The sequence below is a fragment of the Oncorhynchus masou genome, chromosome 12 (genome assembly GCF_036934945.1).
Source record: "Oncorhynchus masou masou isolate Uvic2021 chromosome 12, UVic_Omas_1.1, whole genome shotgun sequence".
NCBI classification, from domain to species: domain Eukaryota; kingdom Metazoa; phylum Chordata; class Actinopteri; order Salmoniformes; family Salmonidae; genus Oncorhynchus; species Oncorhynchus masou.
This window is the reverse complement of record NC_088223.1, coordinates 22,133,893-22,154,574: the sequence shown is the minus strand read 5'-3', so window position 1 is coordinate 22,154,574 and position 20,682 is coordinate 22,133,893. Positions and strand designations below refer to the sequence as shown.

Below are 20,682 nucleotides of genomic sequence, written 5' to 3'. Positions count from 1 at the left end.
GTTCTGAAGTTATCAGTGAACACAGAGAGATGTTTAGCGGAGATCTTCTGTGTATAAAGTGGAGGGGGGAAAAAACATCCAACGACACACTGGGGCTGCTCTACGAGCGCTCTGACACACTGAGCTGCTCTACGAGCCCTCTGACACACTGAGCTGCTCTACGAGCGCTCTGACACACTGAGCTGCTCTACGAGCCCTCTGACACACTGAGCTGCTCTACGAGCCCTCTGACACACTGAGCTGCTCTACGGGCGCTCTGACACACTGAGCTGCTCTACGAGCGCTCTGACACACTGAGCTGCTCTACGAGCCCTCTGACACACTGAGCTGTTCTACAGGCGCTCTGACACACTGAGCTGTTCTACGGGCGCTCTGACACACTGAGCTGTTCTACGGGCGCTCTGACACACTGAGCTGTTCTACGGGCGCTCTGACACACTGAGCTGTTCTACGGGCGCTCTGACACACTGAGCTGTTCTACGAGCGCTCTGACACACTGAGCTGCTCTACGGGCGCTCTGAGCTGCTCTACGAGCGCTCTGACACACTGAGCTGCTCTACGAGCGCTCTGACACACTGAGCTGTTCTACGGGCGCTCTGACACACTGAGCTGTTCTACGAGTGCTCTGACACACTGAGCTGTTCTACGAGTGCTCTGACACACTGAGCTGTTCTACGAGTGCTCTGACACACTGAGCTGTTCTACGAGTGCTCTGAGTGTCACGACCCTCACCGAAGGTGGCTCCTCTTCCTGTTCGGGTGGCGCTCGGCGGTCGTCGTCACTGGTCTACTAGCTGCCACCGATCCCCTCTTCCTTTTCTGTTGGTTTTGTCTTATTGGTTACACCTGTTTCTTGTTTGGGTTTTGGTTAGGGCTATTTAAGCCGGTTATGCCCGCCTGCTTTTGTGCGGGCTTGTTTCTCTGTTCATTTTGTGGGTGTGCTATTTGCTTATTTTCTCCGGACTGTTTGGGTCCTGTTTTTGGGCCGGTCATTGTATGCACCTGGTGTTTTGGCGTGACCTTTTCTGTCACCAGAATAAATACGGGTCTCCTAAACCCTCTGCTCTCTGCGCCTGACTCCGCATCCACTACTACTACAAGTCGTAACACTGAGGCAGGAGTTGTTCTACGAGTGCTCTGAGGAAGGCGTTAGATTGCGAGTGTTTTGAAGTGCAATGTTAATAAGGATGGTTTTGGGAAACAGGTTCCAATGATGAACTTCGCCTTAAGATGCTTTTGGGAAACCGAGCCCTGATCAATTCTCTCAATCACATGAGACACATTTGACAGAAGTACTGAATGTAACAAAAATTCTAGTACCAAACCGTTTTTTGTTTTATCAAAAAAGTTCCAAAGTTTCAGTATACAGTGCAACACTAGTATGTGTGTGTGTGAGACCCCTGTTGCCATACATTAGCCCTCTGTCTTACCCTGACATCGGTGGCGTCCCCATGGCGGATGTTGCTGGCCCATGTGCTATGCTCGCTATTGCTCTCGAAGTGATGGAAGACCTTCAGGACCCTGTCAGGGGCCCCGGGAGCCCGCTCCGTGGCCGTGCCTGCACTGAGGCGCGACTTGGCCCCCCCAGCCAGGGCGTGGTTGAGGTTGGGGTCCAGGTAAGCTGTCGCCATACCTTTGCTGTGAGCTAGGTGTCTGTCATATTCTGTTAGTGTGGAGAGAGAGAGAGAGAGAGAGAGAAAAAAAAAACATAATTAGAATTCCTGCTTTACTCCTATAAGGAGATTGAAAACGGCCGACAGTCCTTCCATTATGGCGTCGTTGAATTTATTGGGGATGCCCGTTGAAGTAGAAACATCACAAATCGTCCCTGTAGTATAAAACATGGGAAGTCAACATTGTGTCTTGAGAATCTTGATTATAACAACTTTTTGGAATCTGAAGAACATTCTGAGAGCAGCGACAGGCAGTGGACATATCATACTTCCTCACCATTCAATGAGCCCATGATAATGATTTCTTCATGAATAAATGATGCGTATTGGTGAAAATTGTATCAGCAAGTTGGGAGGTGTGAAAAGGGTTCTCATCCATATTGCACAATGCAGCAAGGTGTGACAACATGTAACACATCAGTCTTTCCTTCTTTCACAAATGGAAAAGTGGCAAAGGACTCTAAGGAAAACATTAACAGCTACTTGGCCCACCGCGTCTCACTATAATCTCAATGGTGTATCTGGACTGGTGAATGCATCTGGAAATACAGTGCCTTGCGAAAGTGTTCGGCCCCCTTGATCTTTGCGACCTTTTGCCACATTTCAGGCTTCAAACATAAAGATATAAAACTGTATTTTTTTGTGAAGAATCAACAACAAGTGGGACACAATCATGAAGTGGAATGACATTTATTGGATATTTCAAACTTTTTTAACAAATCAAAAACTGAAAAATTGTGTGTGCAAAATTATTCAGCCCCTTTACTTTCAGTGCAGCAAACTGTCTCCTGAAGTTCAGTGAGGATCTCTGAATGATCCAATGTCGACCTAAATGACTAATGATGATAAATACAATCCACCTGTGTGTAATCAAGTCTCCGTATAAATGCACCTGCACTGTGATAGTCTCAGAGGTCAGTTAAAAGCGCAGAGAGCATCATGAAGAACAAGGAACACACCAGGCAGGTCCGAGATACTGTTGTGAAGAAGTTTAAAGCCGGATTTGGATACAAAAAGATTTCCCAAGCTTTAAATATCCCAAGGAGCACTGTGCAAGCGATAATATTGAAATGGAATGAGTATCAGACCACTGCAAATCTACCAAGACCTGGCCGCCCCTTTAAACTTTCAGCTCATACAAGGAGAAGACTGATCAGAGATGCAGCCAAGAGGCCCATGATCACTCTGGATGAACTGCAGAGATCTCCAGCTGAGGTGGGAGACTCTGTCCATAGGACAACAATCAGTGGCAAGAAGAAAGCCATTTCTTAAAGATATCCATAAAAAGTGTTGTTTAAAGTTTGCCACAAGCCACCTGGGAGACACACCAAACATGTGGAAGAAGGTGCTCTGGTCAGATGAAACCAAAATTGACCTTTTTGGCAACAATGCAAAAACGTTATGTTTGGCGTGAAAGCAACACAGCTCATAACCCTGAACACACCATCCCCACTGTCAAACATGGTGGTGGCAGCATCATGGTTTGGGCCTGCTTTTCTTCAGCAGGGACAGGGAAGATGGTTAAAATTGATGGGAAGATGGATGGAGCCAAATACAGGACCATTCTGGAAGAAAACATGATGGAGTCTGCAAAAGACCTGAGACTGGGACGGAGATTTGTCTTCCAACAAGACAATGATCCAAAACATAAAGCAAAATCTACAATGGAATGGTTCAAAAATAAACATATCCAGGTGTTAGAATGGCCAAGTCAAAGTCCAGACCTGAATCCAATCGAGAATCTGTGGAAAGAACTGCTGTTCACAGATGCTCTCCATCCAACCTCACTGAGCTCGAGCTGTTTTGCAAGGAGGAATGGGAAAAAATTTCAGTCTCTCGATGTGCAAAACTGATAGAGACATACCCCAAGCGAATTACAGCTGTAATCGCAGCAAAAGGTGGCGCTACAAAGTATTAACTTAAGGGGGCTGAATAATTTTGCACGCCCAATTGTTCAGTTTTTGATTTGTTAAAAAAGTTTGAAATATCCAATAAATGTTGTTCCACTTCATGATTGTGTCCCACTTGTTGTTGATTCTTCACAAAAAAATACAGTTTTATATCTTTATGTTTGAAGCCTGAAATGTGGCAAAAGGTCGCAAAGTTCAAGGGGGCCGAATACTTTCGCAAGGCACTGTATATTAAACAAAGAGCAATCTGTAGTAGTCAGTCACACATCCAGGCTCCAGATAGAATACAATCTAACAACTAGTGTGGATCTGTTGGGTGGATATACTATAACTAGTGTGGATCTGTTGGGTGGATATACTATAACTAGTGTGGATCTGTTGGGTGGATATACTATAACTAGTGTGGATCTGTTGGGTGGATATACTATAACTAGTGTTGATCTGTTGGGTGGATATACTATAACTAGTGTGGATCTGTTGGGTGGATATACTATAACTAGTGTGGATCTGTTGGGTGGATATACTATAACTAGTGTGGATCTGTTGGGTGAATATACTATAACTAGTGTTGATCTGTTGGGTGGATATACTATAACTAGTGTGGATCTGTTGGGTGGATATACTATAACTAGTGTTGATCTGTTGGGTGGATATACTATAACTAGTGTGGATCTGTTGGGTGAATATACTATAACTAGTGTGGATCTGTTGGGTGAATATTGTCACATGAAATGACACTGGAGAGACAAAGCAGGTACGGGGAGTAAAACATTTAATAAATAGCGGACATGGAACGAGACAAGAACAGCATCAGCAAATGGGTAACACAAAACAAGACAATCAATGCAGAAGTGGGGAACAGAGCTGGTGAAATGACAAATATAGAGGAGGTAATAACAGGTGATGAGTGAGTCCAGGTGAGTCCAATATCGCTGATGCGCATGACAAGGGAAGGCAGGTGTCTGTAATGGATGATAGGAGCGGGAGCAGACGTGACAAAAAAGCTATAACTAGTGTGGATCTGTTGGGTGAATATACTATAACTAGTGTGGATCTGTTGGGTGGATATACTATAACTAGTGTGGATCTGTTGGGTGGATATACTATAACTAGTGTGGATCTGTTGGGTGGATATACTATAACTAGTGTGGATCTGTTGGGTGGATATACTATAACTAGTGTGGATCTGTTGGGTGAATATACAATAACTAGTGTGGATCTGTTGGGTGGATATACTATAACTAGTGTGGATCTGTTGGGTGGATATACTATAACTAGTGTGGATCTGTTGGGTGGATATAGTATAACTAGTGTGGATCTGTTGGGTGGATATACTATAACTAGTGTGGATCTGTTGGGTGGATATACTATAACTAGTGTGGATCTGTTGGGTGGATATACTATAACTAGTGTGGATCTGTTGGGTGGATATACTATAACTAGTGTGGATCTGTTGGGTGGATATACTATAACTAGTGTGGATCTGTTGGGTGGATATACTATAACTAGTGTGGATCTGTTGGGTGGATATACTATAACTAGTGTGGATCTGTTGGGTGGATATACTATAACTAGTGTTGATCTGTTGGGTGGATATACTATAACTAGTGTTGATCTGTTGGGTGGATATACTATAACTAGTGTGGATCTGTTGGGTGGATATACTATAACTAGTGTGGATCTACTATAACTAGTGTGGATCTGTTGGGTGGATATACTATAACTAGTGTGGATCTGTTGGGTGGATATACTACATGCATTAATCCAGCTTGTTTCAGCAGCACTGTTCCCTCTATGTGGCTGGAAAAGCCCAAAATAACCTCCCATTGTAGAAGTGAGAGAGTGGTTATATCCCAAACAGCACCCTTTTGCATGTCACACTACTTATGACTAGGGCCCTGGTCAAAAGTAGTGCACTATATAGGGAATAGGGTTCCATTTGGGACGCACACAGTGACTAAACACTGAAAATGATGGAAAACAGGCTACTTTTTAATGTATTTGGCCTACAATGAAATGCCACAAATATGTGGTTTAGCGTGTGAGCTTTAAAGACATGGTCTGGAGAATTAAAAGACGTGTTCCAAATACACTTAACAACACAACTGTAATGGATACAAGGCTTGGCAGCAGTGCAGTCAATTTGAGAACGGATGGTGGGCATTGCAACACAGCGCCGGGTACAGTACGAACTCAAGGTTATAGCAGGGGCGCCTAAAGTGCACTGCTTTCATTTTTTCATCCAGGCGTACACAGAGCCAATGGCTCTAGTCAACAGCAAGTCACAGACAGACAGTGTGCACTGCAGTGCTGACTGAAACTGCTCTTTGTAATCAGAGAATCTCCCGGTCTAAGCTGGGGTCTGGTCCGTGGCTTCAGGCGGGGGAAAACACACACACATGGCTGGGCTGTCAGATGCCCGGCCAGTATCAAATCAACACAGGCCAAACTGAGCAGCTCTCTCTCCCCAGGGGCCAGGATGTGTGTGTGTGTACTAGACATCATCTCTACTACAGTCCACTGGTCATCTGGGAGCCCTGGGCCCTGCTGGTCAGTGTGTTCAGTTTCCATGTTATTAACCGACAGATTAGATGCATGTCTACCACCAGTGAACAGGAGGACAGAACACTCCACGTGGACAGACCAGTATGGTCACACACATTCAGCTGGAAAGACAGGAGGGTTGTTAGCGGTTAGCGCTGGGGTTCTTGCCAGCAGATGAAATGTTTCAACTGCCACCTTGGTCTGACCATTAGCTGGCCTAAAATACAGTTTCTCTCCAGATGGGTCCACCTGCAGTCACACACACACACACAAAACCTCCCTCAGCCGCACTACATCAAAGTTGAGTACTGTTATTGTCAACAGAGTGAACCCATCCAACCACACCCACCCAACAGTGCACCAGGGAAACATCCCATTTCAACAGTGAAATGCATACAGTAGCAGTAACAGACTGTCACCCATCTGATACAGAGTAGAGAGACTGTCACCCATCTGATACAGGGTAAAGAGAGACTGTCACCCATCTGATACAGGGTAAAGAGAGACTGTCACCCATCTGATACAGGGTAAAGAGAGACTGTCACCCATCTGATACAGAGTAAAGAGAGACTCTCACCCATCTGATACGGAGTAAAGAGAGACTGTCACCCATCTGATACAGAGTAAAGAGAGTGTCACCCATCTGATACAGAGTAAAGAGAGACTGTCACCCATCTGATACAGAGTAAAGAGAGTGTCACCCATCTGATACAGAGTAAAGAGAGACTGTCACCCATCTGATACAGAGTAAAGAGAGACTGTCACCCATCTGATACAGAGTAAAGAGAGACTGTCACCCATCTGATACAGGGTAAAGAGAGAGTGTCACCCATCTGATACAGAGTAAAGAGAGTGTCACCCATCTGATACAGGGTAAAGAGAGACTGTCACCAATCTGATACAGAGTAAAGAGAGACTGTCACCCATCTGATACAGAGTAAAGAGAGACTGTCACCCATCTGATACAGAGTAAAGAGAGACTGTCACCCATCTGATACAGGGTAAAGATAGACTGTCACCCATCTGATACAGAGTAAAGAGAGTGTCACCCATCTGATACAGAGTAAAGAGAGACTGTCACCCATCTGATACGGAGTAAAGAGAGAGTGTCACCCATCTGATACAGAGTAAAGAGAGTGTCACCCATCTGATACAGAGTAAAGAGAGTGTCACCCATCTGATACAGAGTAAAGAGAGACTGTCACCCATCTGATACAGAGTAAAGAGAGAGACTCACCCATCTGATACAGAGTAAAGAGAGACTGTCACCCATCTGATACAGAGTAAAGAGAGACTGTCACCCATCTGATACAGAGTAAAGAGAGACTGTCACCCATCTGATACAGAGTAAAGAGAGACCGTCACCCATCTGATACAGAGTAAAGAGAGACTCTCACCCACCTGATACAGAGTAAAGAGAGCAACAACGTCCTTACATGAAGTCAACACACTGCCATGACAACAACAACCTATTTCATTGATCCCATCTAACATTATACAGTTCAATCAAATTTGCTCACGCAAACAAACTGGAAACCTAAGACCAGCATACAAGCAACTGTATCACCTGAGAATCTTTCACTTTCCTGTCCTCCTGTCTTTCTTTCTTTCTTTCTTTCTTACCACAATTAATACCCTGTCCAATCCCTACCTCCCATCAGAAAGGGCCAACAGGCGCATGTCACCCTGGAGTGGTGTGGAGAGAGACATCTATACCCATCTGCGGACATTGGGCAAGTAGAAGAGATTCCCTATGCACACACACTCTCTCACATCACTCCCAGATTACTGCGACTCTCTCCAAAGGCAAAAGAGCCACTGAAGCTCCTGTAATGCTCATGGGCTTTTCCATCCACAGATGAAAACCACACACACACACGTCCCGGCCTCTCCTCGCTGACGTTGGGTCACATCCTGGTTATAACAATGCTTCCTGCAGCTCAAAGTACCCAGAATGAGTCATCCTGAAATTACGGGGAGCGACTCACCTCATTCCCATATCATTTCCATGTTATCCCAATCCCATTCCCACCTCCAGGTACGAGGGGTAGGGGCTGGATCAAGAGACTTGCTCTTATCAGAGGCATCATATGACTGAATAAGCGGTGAGCATTCTGATTGGCTCTGTGGTGTTGAACGGGGGCTGTGAGCCTGCTGATTGGTTGGCTGTAGTTGTAAACAAGTTCGGCATGGTTGAGTGGGAGCTATGCCAGACAGAGAGAGGGTTGTAAACAACTATAGGGTGGGGCCTTCCTTCCTCCCTTCACACTGTGACTGCAGGCTGAGTCTGAACTCCCTGTCTATTGTTAACCCTTAAAACCTTCATTAAACCTTCAATTCTGAGTGTTGTGAATATGATGATATGAGACTCCTCATTAAACCACTGGGAAAGTGTTAATCTCGGCAACAATAACTTTACGATAAATATTTGTCAATGACCTATTTTCCCTGACGGAAACTAATGACAACGTGACGAGATACCATGGAAAAACAAATGAGTTTTCATTTTAGTTGACGTAAATGTGACAAGACGAGAATTCCATATGAAACTAATGGACATTCAATTTGACATGAAGCTCCTTTTCATCTGTTTAATCCAATCATAAGCAAGCATAGCTTTCAGAATATGTAATGCAATCCTCTAATTGGAAGAATAATGTCTTTCAGTTGTGCAGTCTGATTGAGCTGATCTGCCTGGCTCTCCCACACACCTCCTGGGCAGTCACTTCAGTCACTCTTCAGTCTTTTAACAGATGCGCAGCCAGCAAGCCAAGACATTTAAATTGTAACTAACCTGAACTAGAAACAATAATGTTTACTCTCATGTAGGCAATTTTTGCTTTGATTACATCAGAAGCTCTATTTTCCCATGTGTGCTGTTATTCATCTGTGTTTTCTGATTGAAATATTAATGGCATTTACTGAATATAAGGAGTACAGTAATATTTCTGGCATTTTGGAAATCTCAGATTCTCCCCTTTTTAAGGGAATCACAGTTATTTACCCCCATCCTAATGTTATAATGAGAAGAAAAGAGACAAGGTATCCTTTGCAAGCCTCTAGTTCTTTTGACACAATGTTGCACAATCCACATTACATGAACATTTATAAATTAGCCACATAGTCGATCAATGACTAATTTCAAGAGGATTAAAATCTTCTCTTTAATCTCTCTCTGGGGCAGACACTCCAGTCTGGCTGCAATACAGACCAAACTCAAGCTCTTGTTCTGCCAAGACTATAAATGAATGAAGGTGATGATGCCAATTGCAGTCAATTTGATAGTTTTCATAAATACACCCAGAGATCCTTAAATGAGAAAACCCACTAACTCTTTAGTGACTGGGTATGAAAAAGGTTTTTGATTGCTTTTCAAAATTATTTAAAATGTTTTCCGTTGAATAAGGATTTTCCATAACGTGATTTTGATGTGCTATTCTTTTCATTAAGTGTAACTCTCATGGCAATCACTTCAGTCACTAAACTAACTGGCATTTCACTTTAAATAAAATCACACTCGACTCCCCACTATGTTGTGAAATATCATCTAAAAAGGCTCTTTCCAGAGAGAGACAGAGAGAAACACACAGAGAGAGAGAGAGAGAGAGAGAGAGAGACAGAACTACAGAGACATACAGAGAGAAAGTGAGAACAAGAGAGAAAGGGAGAGAGAAAGTGAGAGAGCAATAGAGAGCAAGAGAGAGGGAGAGAGAGGAAGAGAGAGACACACAGAGAGAGGGAGACATACAGTGCCTTCGGAAAGTATTCAGACCCTTTGTCTTTTTCCACATTGTGTTAGGTCACAGCCTTATTCTAAAATCGATTAAATCGTTTTTACCCCCTCAATCTACACACAATACACCATAATAAAGCAAAAACTGATTTTTAGACATTTTTGCAAATGTATAAAAAAAAAAACTTGAAATATCCCGATTGCTCAGTTTGACCGGGCGACCAGCTCTAGGAAAGGTTTTGGTTGTTCCAACTTCTTCCATTTAACAATGATGGAAGCCACTGTGTTCTTGGGGACCTTTAATGCTGCAGAAATGTTTTGGTACCCTTCCCCAGACCTGTGCCTCGACACAATCCTGTCTCGGAGCTCTACGGACAATTCCTTTGACCTCATGGCTTGGCTTTTGCTCTGATATGCACTGTCAACTGTGGGACCTTTATATAGACAGATGTGTGCCTTTTCAAATCATGTCCAAACAATTGAATGGACCAGATGTGGACTCCAATCAAGTTGTAGAAACATCTCAATGATGATCAATGGAAACAGGATGCACCTGAGCGAAATTTCGAGTCTCATAGCAAAGGGTCTGAATACTTATGTAAATAAGGTGTGTGCATATATACAGTGGGGCAAAAAAGTGTTTAGTCAGCCACCAATCTGTCATAGTTGAAGTGTACCTATGATGAAAATTACAGGCCCTTCTCATCTTTTTAAGTGGGAGAACTTGCACAATTGGTGGCTGACTAAATACTTTTTTGCCCCACTGTGTGTGTGTGTATGTATATATATATATATATATATATATATTTTTTTTTTAAATATTTTTTTATATACATTTACTAAATTATCTAAAAAAACTGCTTTCACTTTGTCATTATGGGGTATTGTGTGTAGATTGATTAAATCATTATTTATCCTCAGCTATTTTAAAACAAGCCTGAAAAATAACAAAATGTGGAAAAAGTCAAGGGGTCTGAATACCTTCCTGAATGTTTCCCATGCCAATAAAGCCCTTTGAATTTAACTAAGTTGAGAGAGACAGAGAGAAAGAGACAGACAGACAGAGAGAGGGAGAGTGAGATGGAGACAGACAGAGAGACAGAGAGAAAGAGAGAGAGATGGAGAGAAAGAGAGAGACAGACAGAGAGGGAGAAAGAGATGGAGAGAAAGAGAGAGAGAGAGAGACAGAGAGAGGGAGAGATACAGAGAGACAGACAGAGAGAGGGAGAGAGAGATGGAGAGAGGCAGAGAGGGAGAGCGAGACAGAGAGAGACAGACAGAGAGGGAGAGAGAGATGGAGACATAGGCGCATAAGACACAAAGTGTCAACAATTATCCGATGAGACAAAAGCTCCTATTTGATCTACGGACACACAGTACGAACAATTAAAAGCAGGAAACGAGACAATGAGCTCCGCATGAAATCTCTAATCATATCAACGGTAGAGGCCAGAAATAAACCTAAATATTATAAAATATTATGAAAGCCAAGGGGAAGTCTGTGTGGAAATGTAAGTATGTGAGGATCCAGTTTGAGTCCCAAATTGCACCCTATTCCCTATATAGTGCACTACTTTTGACCAGAGTCCTATGGTTTTGTAAAGCACTATATAGATAATAGAGTGCCATTTGGGACTTTTTATAAGGAGCTTTCATCTTATCTTTCACACACAGGATGGAAACTGGGGTGTTTGATCGCACCCCAAACAGGACATGATTAACCGTGCAGCTCATTTTGTCTATGGAAGTTTCTTCAGAACAGATCCATAATGGTGGAGCCGCTGCTGCAGTTTCCTGTGCCCCACACTGCTTCCAGTTACAGGCCTGGGCAACTAGGCAGCTATTATTGGAAACAGTGCAGGTTTCAGATGTCATCTTCTGCAGGCCACTGGCTCCAATTAGACCGTTATCAGACAGGCTGGACAATAGAAAAGTACAGACAGAAAAACCCTAGGAGAAACTCAAGTATAGGCTCTAGTCTAGGATGCAGGTTAAGATCTCCTGATACTTCGGAACCAGAGCCGAATTCATAAAGCGTCTCAGAGTACGATTGCTGATCTAAGATCTGCCATTCCCTGTCCATGTATGTTATTTAGCAGAGGAGAATAGTCATTCCTAAACCTGTGAAATGGTCCAAAGTGGGAAATCAGAAACACAACAAAAAAGATTGCAACATTATCACACACTGCAGTCGGCTGGAGTCTTAACAGGAATACAAATAGCAATCAGAGACACAGACCACTACCTCTGCACTCAGCCAGTGTGGGGGTACACTCAGCCAGTGTGGGAGTACACTCAGCCACAGTGAGTGAGGCATAGACGAAGATAGCTCACTGTATGGGGCCTGGGGAGGGAGAGAGAGCAGGAGGAAAGAGAGCGAGAGAATGTGTCTGTCCCTGGGTTCACTCTGTGAATGTGTCTGTCCCTGGGTTCACTCTGTGAATGTGTCTGTCCCTGGGTTCACTCTGTGAATGTGTCTGTCCCTGGGTTCACTCTGTAAATGTGTCTGTCCCTGGGTTCACTCTGTGAATGTGTCTGTCCCTGGGTTCACTCTGTAAATGTGTCTGTCCCTGGGTTCACTCTGTTAATGTGTCTGTCCCTGGGTTCACTCTGTGAGCACGGGGGAAGGAGGGGTTGGGGGTTTATATAAACTGCTGGTGTCGTGAGTGAGGACAATGGCCTGGCAATTGTTCAAACATCCCTGCTGTGTCCTGTCCCTCCATCCTCAGGCCAAATACCTGTACAGTAGGGGAGTTGTATCAAGCTGACCTGTTACTTAGAAGAGTTGTGTTCCCAGCTATGATCCACCCGAGATGATCTGACATGTACAGGGCTTTCAGAAAGTAGTAATACCCTTTGACTTATTCCACATTTTGTTGTTTCAGCCTGAATTCAAAAATGTTCTCACCAATCTACATACAATACCCTATAATGACAAAGTGAAAACATGTTTTTAAAAATGTTTGCTAATTTATTGAAAATGAATCGCATTTACATAAGTGTTCACACCCCTGAGTCAATACATGATAAAATCCCCTATGGCAGTGATTACAGGTGTGAGTATTTCTTTGTAAGTCTCTAAGAGCTTTGCACACCTGGATTGTACAATATTTACTTCAAGCTCTGTTAAGTTGATTGTTGATCATTGCTAGACAGCCATTTTCAAGACTTGTCATAGCTTTTAAAGCAGATTTAAGTCCAAACTGTAACTAGGCCACTCAGGAACATTCTGTGTCGTCTTGGTAAGCATTTCCAGTGTAGATTTGGCCTTGTATTTTAGGTTATTGTCCTGCTGAATGGTGAATTTGTCTACCAGTGTCTGTTGGAAAGCAGACTGAACCAGGTTTTCCTCTAGGATTTTGCATGTGCTTATTCATTTTCTGTTTATCCTAAAACACACTCTAGTCCTTGCCGATGACAAGCATACCCATAACATGATGCAGCCACCACCATGCTTGAAAATATGAAGAGAAGTACTCCATGATGTGTTGTGTTCGATTTGCCCCAAACATAATGCTTAGTATTCAGGACAAAAAGTAAATTTCTTATATATGTTTTTGCAGTATTACTTAAGTGCATTGTTGCAAACAGGATGCATGTCTTGGAATATTTTTTATTCTGTACAGGCTTCCTTCTTTTCACTCAATTAGTTTACTATTGTGGAGTAACTACAAGGTTTTTGATCCATCCTCAGTTTTCTCCCATCACAGCCATTAAACTCTAATTGTTTTAAAAATCACCATTGGCCTCATGGTAAAATCCCTGAGCAATTTCCTTCCTCTCTGGCAACTGAGTTAGGAAGGACACCTGTATCTTTGTAGTGACTGGGTGTATTGATACACCATCCAAAGTGTCATTAATAACTTCACCATGCACAAAGAGATATTCAGTGTCTGCTTTTTTTATTTTTTACACATCTACCAATCACCGTGAGATGGGGCAGTTATTCCAAAACCATGTTAACCACTATTAATGAAACTAATTATGTGATTTCTTAAGCACATTTTTACTCCTGAACTTATTTAGGCTTGCCATAAAAAAAAGGGTTAAATATTTATTGACTGAAGGCATTTCAGCTTAATTTTATAAATGTTTCTAAAACTTCCTACAAAATTCCACTTTGACATTATGGGGTATTTTGTGTAGATCAGTGAGACAAAATCTCAATTGAATCCATTTTAAATTCAGGCTGTAACGACAACATTTAGAAAGAGTAAAGGGGTGTGAATACTTAATAGGCATAATCCCTCATTTATTAATAGTACTTCTTTCTATTTGATGTAGATTAGAATATGCATCTGACCCCCTGCATTACTTATGTCCTTGTTGCATAGGCTAGTATAGACCTCTTTCCATCTGAGTATTCATGGTAAGGTAGTGTACTGAGCTAGCTGGTGCACAGTTCTGTAGAGACCAGTTAGAGGCTCCTTCTCTCTTCTCATAAACAGACAACTGAGGCAAAGAGGGACAGGCTCTCTGATGAAGAGGGCTTCTTTGTTCTGTGGGCAAGGAGTCGAGGGTTGAACGGTTCACCCTGTACATCCTCACAGAAAGAGAGAGAGAGCAATGAGTGAAAGAGTGGGAGAAAAAGAGATTTGGGTTAAAGCGAGAGAGCGGGATAGAGAGAGAGAGAGGCCCCTGGATGGAGCCCCTCTAGCTGACCTCCTGAGAGCAGGCAGCTCAGTACTGTACAGACAATGGCCATGTTAGTCAGAGCAGTTTACATAACCACAGTCCCGTATGCCTGTCTGTGTTCTGTGTACCTTCTGTGTGTAAAGGTGTGTCTGAGGGTGTACACATAGGCTGAGTTTACACAGGCAGCCAAACTCTGATCTTTTGACCAATCAGATCAGCTCTTTTGCCCATAATTGGGCAAAATATCAGAATTTGTCTGCCTGTTTAAACGCAGCCTTACTGTACTTGGTCTGCTTATGTGTATCTTGGCCCAAGTGCAGGGATCTCAACATACAATATTACTGGGATACTTAGGTGCCAATAAGATATGAATTGTGATTCTCAAGATTCTATATGTATTGTGATTCAATACTGCAACTTTATTGCAATGTACTATTCCAATATTGCTCACCATGTCTGCTGCAGAGGGACAAGAGAGAGCCATGAGAAAATGAGTTTTGATCAGTCATGGATATAAAAGTGCTGAAAACATTTTGACTCCCTATTTGAAAAGAAGATGGAGAACAAGATATAGGATGAAAAATACCTGAGTTTTGCAGCAAGTACAGCTGACTAGCGCTGGTGAACGTTACCTAGCAACAATTCATTACATTTCTTTACATTTTTTAAAATGGTAATGTTTGTTCTGTATTTCAGAGTGTGAAGTAAAGCAGAACAGGGATACATAACTGCCAAACACCCACAACCCTAACCACCAGTGTATGTCAGGCAGGAGGAATCCCTGTTAACCTAGATTAGAAGGGGCGTTTCTGATTCCTCAGTCCTCGACAACACCAGCACCATGGAAGACCTTCAAAGCAGATTTATCTAATCAGCAGCTAGAAACAGGCTCTCTGGCTGGACTTATCTTTCCAGGGAGCTGGGTTAGGGTCAACGTATACTGGGGAGAGCTGGAGTCGACGTCTACTGGGGAGAGTTGGGGTCGACGTCTATTGGGGAGAGCTGGGGTCGACGTCTACTGGGGAGAGTTGGGGTAGACGTCTACTGGGGAGAGTTGGGGTAAACGTCTACTGGGGAGAGCTGGGGTCAACGTCTACTGGGGAGAGTTGGGGTCAACGTCTACTGGGGAGAGTTGGGGTCAACGTCTACTGGGGAGAGTTGGGGTCAACGTCTACTGGGGAGAGTTGGGGTAAACGTCTACTGGGGAGAGTTGGGGTCAACGTCTACTGGGGAGAGTTGGGGTCAACGTCTACTGGGGAGAGTTGGGGTCAACGTCTACTGGGGAGAGTTGGGGTAAACGTCTACTGGGGAGAGTTGGGGTAAACGTCTACTGGGGAGAGTTGGGGTAAACGTCTACTGGGGAGAGCTGGGGTCAACGTCTACTGGGGAGAGCTGGGGTCAACGTCTACTGGGGAGAGTTGGGGTAAACGTCTACTGGGGAGAGTTGGGGTAAACGTCTACTGGGGAGAGCTGGGGTCAACGTCTACTGGGGAGAGTTGGGGTCAACGTCTACTGGGGAGAGTTGGGGTAAACGTCTACTGGGGAGAGCTGGGGTAAATGTCTACTGGGGAGAGTTGGGGTAAACGTCTACTGGGGAGAGCTGGGGTCGACGTATACTGGGGAGAGTTGGGGTAGACGTCTACTGGGGAGAGTTGGGGTAGACGTCTACTGGGGAGAGTTGGGGTAGACGTCTACTGGGGAGAGTTGGGGTAGACGTCTACTGGGGAGAGTTGGGGTAGACGTCTACTGGGGAGAGCTGGGGTAGACGTCTACTGGGGAGAGCTGGGGTAGACGTCTACTGGGGAGAGTTGGGGTAAACGTCTACTGGGGAGAGTTGGGGTAAACGTCTACTGGGGAGAGTTGGGGTAAACGTCTACTGGGGAGAGTTGGGGTCGACGTCTACTGGGGAGAGTTGGGGTCGACGTCTACTGGGAAGAGTTGGGGTAGACGTCTACTGGGGAGAGTTGGGGTCGACGTCTACTGGGGAGAGTTGGGGTAAACGTCTACTGGGGAGAGTTGGGGTAAACGTCTACTGGGGAGAGTTGGGGTCAACGTCTACTGGGGAGAGTTGGGGTAAACGTCTACTGGGGAGAGTTGGGGTCAACGTCTACTGGGGAGAGTTGGGGTCAACGTCTACTGGGGAGAGTTGGGGTAAACGTCTACTGGGGAGAGCTGGGGTAAACGTCTACTGGGGAGAGCTGGGGTAAACGTCTACTGGGGAGAGCTGGGGTCAACGTCTACTGGGGAGAGTTGGGGTCAACGTCTACTGGGGAGAGTTGGGGTAAACGTCTACTGGGGAGAGTTGGGGTAAACGTCTACTGGGGAGAGTTGGGGTAAACGTCTACTGGGGAGAGTTGGGGTAAACGTCTACTGGGGAGAGTTGGGGTAAACGTCTACTGGGGAGAGTTGGGGTAAACGTCTACTGGGGAGAGCTGGGGTCAACGTATACTGGGGAGAGTTGGGGTAGACGTCTACTGGGGAGAGTTGGGGTAAACGTCTACTGGGGAGAGTTGGGGTAGACGTCTACTGGGGAGAGTTGGGGTAGACGTCTACTGGGGAGAGTTGGGGTAGACGTCTACTGGGGAGAGTTGGGGTAGACGTCTACTGGGGAGAGTTGGGGTAGACGTCTACTGGGGAGAGCTGGGGTAAACGTCTACTGGGGAGAGCTGGGGTAGACGTCTACTGGGGAGAGTTGGGGTCGACGTCTACTGGGGAGAGTTGGGGTAAACGTCTACTGGGGAGAGTTGGGGTAAACGTCTACTGGGGAGAGTTGGGGTAAACGTCTACTGGGGAGAGTTGGGGTAAACGTCTACTGGGGAGAGTTGGGGTAAACGTCTACTGGGGAGAGCTGGGGTCAACGTATACTGGGGAGAGTTGGGGTAGACGTCTACTGGGGAGAGTTGGGGTAGACGTCTACTGGGGAGAGTTGGGGTAGACGTCTACTGGGGAGAGTTGGGGTAGACGTCTACTGGGGAGAGTTGGGGTAGACGTCTACTGGGGAGAGTTGGGGTAGACGTCTACTGGGGAGAGTTGGGGTAGACGTCTACTGGGGAGAGCTGGGGTAAACGTCTACTGGGGAGAGCTGGGGTAGACGTCTACTGGGGAGAGTTGGGGTCGACGTCTACTGGGGAGAGTTGGGGTCGACGTCTACTGGGGAGAGCTGGGGTAAACGTCTACTGGGGAGAGCTGGGGTCGACGTCTACTGGGGAGAGCTGGGGTCGACGTCTACTGGGGAGAGCTGGGGTAAACGTCTACTGGGGAGAGTTGGGGTCGACGTCTACTGGGGAGAGTTGGGGTCGACGTCTACTGGGGAGAGCTGGGGTAAACGTCTACTGGGGAGAGCTGGGGTCGACGTCTACTGGGGAGAGCTGGGGTCGACGTCTACTGGGGAGAGCTGGGGTCGACGTCTACTGGGGAGAGTTGGGGTCGACGTCTACTGGGGAGAGTTGGGGTCGACGTCTACTGGGGAGAGTTGGGGTCGACGTCTACTGGGGAGAGTTGGGGTCGACGTCTACTGGGGAGAGTTGGGGTCGACGTCTACTGGGGAGAGTTGGGGTCGACGTCTACTGGGGAGAGTTGGGGTCGACGTCTACTGGGGAGAGTTGGGGTCGACGTCTACTGGGGAGAGTTGGGGTCGACGTCTACTGGGGGGATCTGGGGTCGACGTCTACTGGGGGATCTGGGGTAGACGTCTACTGGGGAGAGTTGGGTCAACGTCTACTGGGGAGAGCTGGGGTAAACGTCTACTGGGGAGAGCTGGGGTAAACGTCTACTGGGGAGAGCTGGGGTCAACGTCTACTGGGGAGAGCTGGGGTAAACGTCTACTGGGGAGAGTTGGGGTCGACGTATACTGGGGGGATCTGGGGTAGACGTCTACTGGGGAGAGTTGGGGTCGACGTCTACTGGGGAGAGCTGGGGTAAACGTCTACTGGGGAGAGTTGGGGTCGACGTATACTGGGGGGATCTGGGGTCGACGTCTACTGGGGAGAGTTGGGGTCAACGTCTACTGGGAGAGTTGGGGTCGACGTCTACTGGGAGAGTTGGGGTCGACGTATACTGGGGAGAGCTGGGGTCGACGTCTACCGTGGAGAGTTGGGGTCGACGTCTACCGTGGAGAGCTGGGGTCGACGTCTACCGGGGAGAGCTGGGGTCGACGTCTACCGGGGAGAGCTGGGGTCGACGTCTACCGGGGAGAGCTGGGGTCGACGTCTACCGGGAGAGCTGGGGTCGACGTCTACCGGGGAGAGCTGGGGTCGACGTCTACCGGGGAGAGCTGGGGTCGACGTCTACCGGGGAGAGCTGGGGTCGACGTCTACCGGGGAGAGCTGGGGTCGACGTCTACCGGGGAGAGCTGGGGTCGACGTCTACCGGGGAGAGCTGGGGTCGACGTCTACCGGGGAGAGCTGGGGTCGACGTCTACCGGGAGAGCTGGGGTCGACGTCTACCGGGGAGAGCTGGGGTCGACGTCTACCGGGGAGAGCTGGGGTCGACGTCTACCGGGGAGAGCTGGGGTCGACGTCTACCGGGGAGAGCTGTGGTCGACGTCTACCGGGGAGAGCTGTGGTTGACGTCTACCGGGGAGAGCTGGGGTCGACGTCTACCGGGGAGAGCTGGGGTCGACGTCTACCAGGGAGAGCTTTCTTTTTTTCCCACCTTTCTCTAAGTCTATATCCACCTTTCTCTAAGTCTATATCCTGAAACAAAACACTGGTGGGTAGGGGTGGGAGAGATGGCTCAACAAACACCGGCATCATAGCTTGCAACCCCCACCTCCTACACAAAGACAGACACCCTATCTCCAGCTCAGGGACACACACAGTGAAAGTTAACTACCATGTAGCTACGTAGCTAGTGGCCTTTCTCCTTCTAGCTCTGAAATAAAACCCTCTCTTCACCTCCTAACCACATACTCTCCCTTTATTCTGCCTGACACCAACACTTGCATTCAACAAATGTACTGTAGATGTAGTTATGTACTGAGGGCCACCTGGACAAACTGCTAGACAACCACATTTTGTGTCGAGCCAAGTTGCTGGTTGGACTGGGTTAATCTGGATCCTACCTGGCATGGTAGGGTCCAAGCACCTGACTATCTAATACGAACTGGGGGGACCATGCATTCAATGCTGCTTGAGACTCTGGGTGCATCTGAAATGGGCCCCTATTCCCTATATAATACACTACTTTTGACCAGGACGAGTAGGGTGTTGGTCAAAAGCAGAGCATTATATAGGAATCCCGAGGGGGCCGCAGTATAAGGCACTGCATCTCAGTGCAAGAGGTGTCACTACAGTCCCTGGTTCAAAGCCAGGCTGTATCACATCCGGCCATGATTGGGAGTCCCATAGGACAGAAAGATGGAAGACATTACTGGCAATGAGCCACATCACTGTCACGTATTCAAACCCTTTCCATCTCCCTTCTTCTCCCCCTCCCAATCTCCTTTTCCATGCCTCTTCTCCCTCTCCTCTCTCCATTTCATTCTCCTTTCCCCGTATCGCTCCCCTTTCCACGTCTCTCTCTCGCTCTCTACACGTCTCTCTCTCTCCTCTCCACATCTCTCTTGCTCTCTCCTATCCACGTCTCTCTCGCTCTCTCCTCGTCTCTCTTGCGCTCTCCTATCCACGTCTCTCTTGCACTCTCCTATCCACGTCTCTCTTGCGCTCTCCTCTCCACGTCTCTCTCGCTCTCCTCTCCACGTCTCTCTCGCTGTCCTCTCCACGTCTCTCTCGCTGTCCTCTCCACGTCTCTCTCGCTCTCCACGTCTCTCTCGCTCTCCTCTCCACGTCTCTCTCGCTCTCCTATCCACGTCTCTCTCGCTCTCCTATCCACGTCTCTCTCGCTCTCCTATCCACGTCTCTCTCGCTCTCCTATCCACGTCTCTCTCGCTCTCCTATCCACGTCTCTCGCGCTCTCCTCTCCACGTCTCTCTCGCTCTCCTCTCCACGTCTCTCTCGCTCTCCTCTCCACGTCTCTCTCGCTCTCCTCTCCACGTCTCTCTCGCTCTCCTCTCCACGTCTCTCTCGCTCTCCTCTCCACGTCTCTCTCGCTCTCCTCTCCACGTCTCTCTCGCTCTCCTCTCCACGTCTCTCTCGCTCTCCTATCCACGTCTCTCTCGCTCTCCTATCCACGTCTCTCTCGCTCTCCTATCCACGTCTCTCTCGCTCTCCTATCCACGTCTCTCTCGC

At 46.7% G+C, this 20,682-nt stretch overlaps 1 protein-coding gene across 11 annotated transcripts in view; it reads right to left on the bottom strand.

Moving 5' to 3' along the window:
- ptk2aa (protein tyrosine kinase 2aa) overlaps positions 1 to 20,682 on the bottom strand; it is a 159,927-nt gene that overhangs the window by 75,068 nt on the left and 64,177 nt on the right. For 10 of the 11 annotated variants that reach the window (XM_064979913.1, XM_064979914.1, XM_064979912.1 and 7 more), the window contains one exon: positions 1,430 to 1,662. In XM_064979913.1, coding sequence (XP_064835985.1) covers positions 1,430 to 1,630 — 201 coding nt within the window. In that variant the 5' untranslated portion in view covers positions 1,631 to 1,662. Of the gene's footprint in view, positions 1 to 1,429; positions 1,663 to 8,114; positions 8,181 to 20,682 lie in introns of those variants that run through there. The other variant, XM_064979915.1, reaches the window with a different exon arrangement.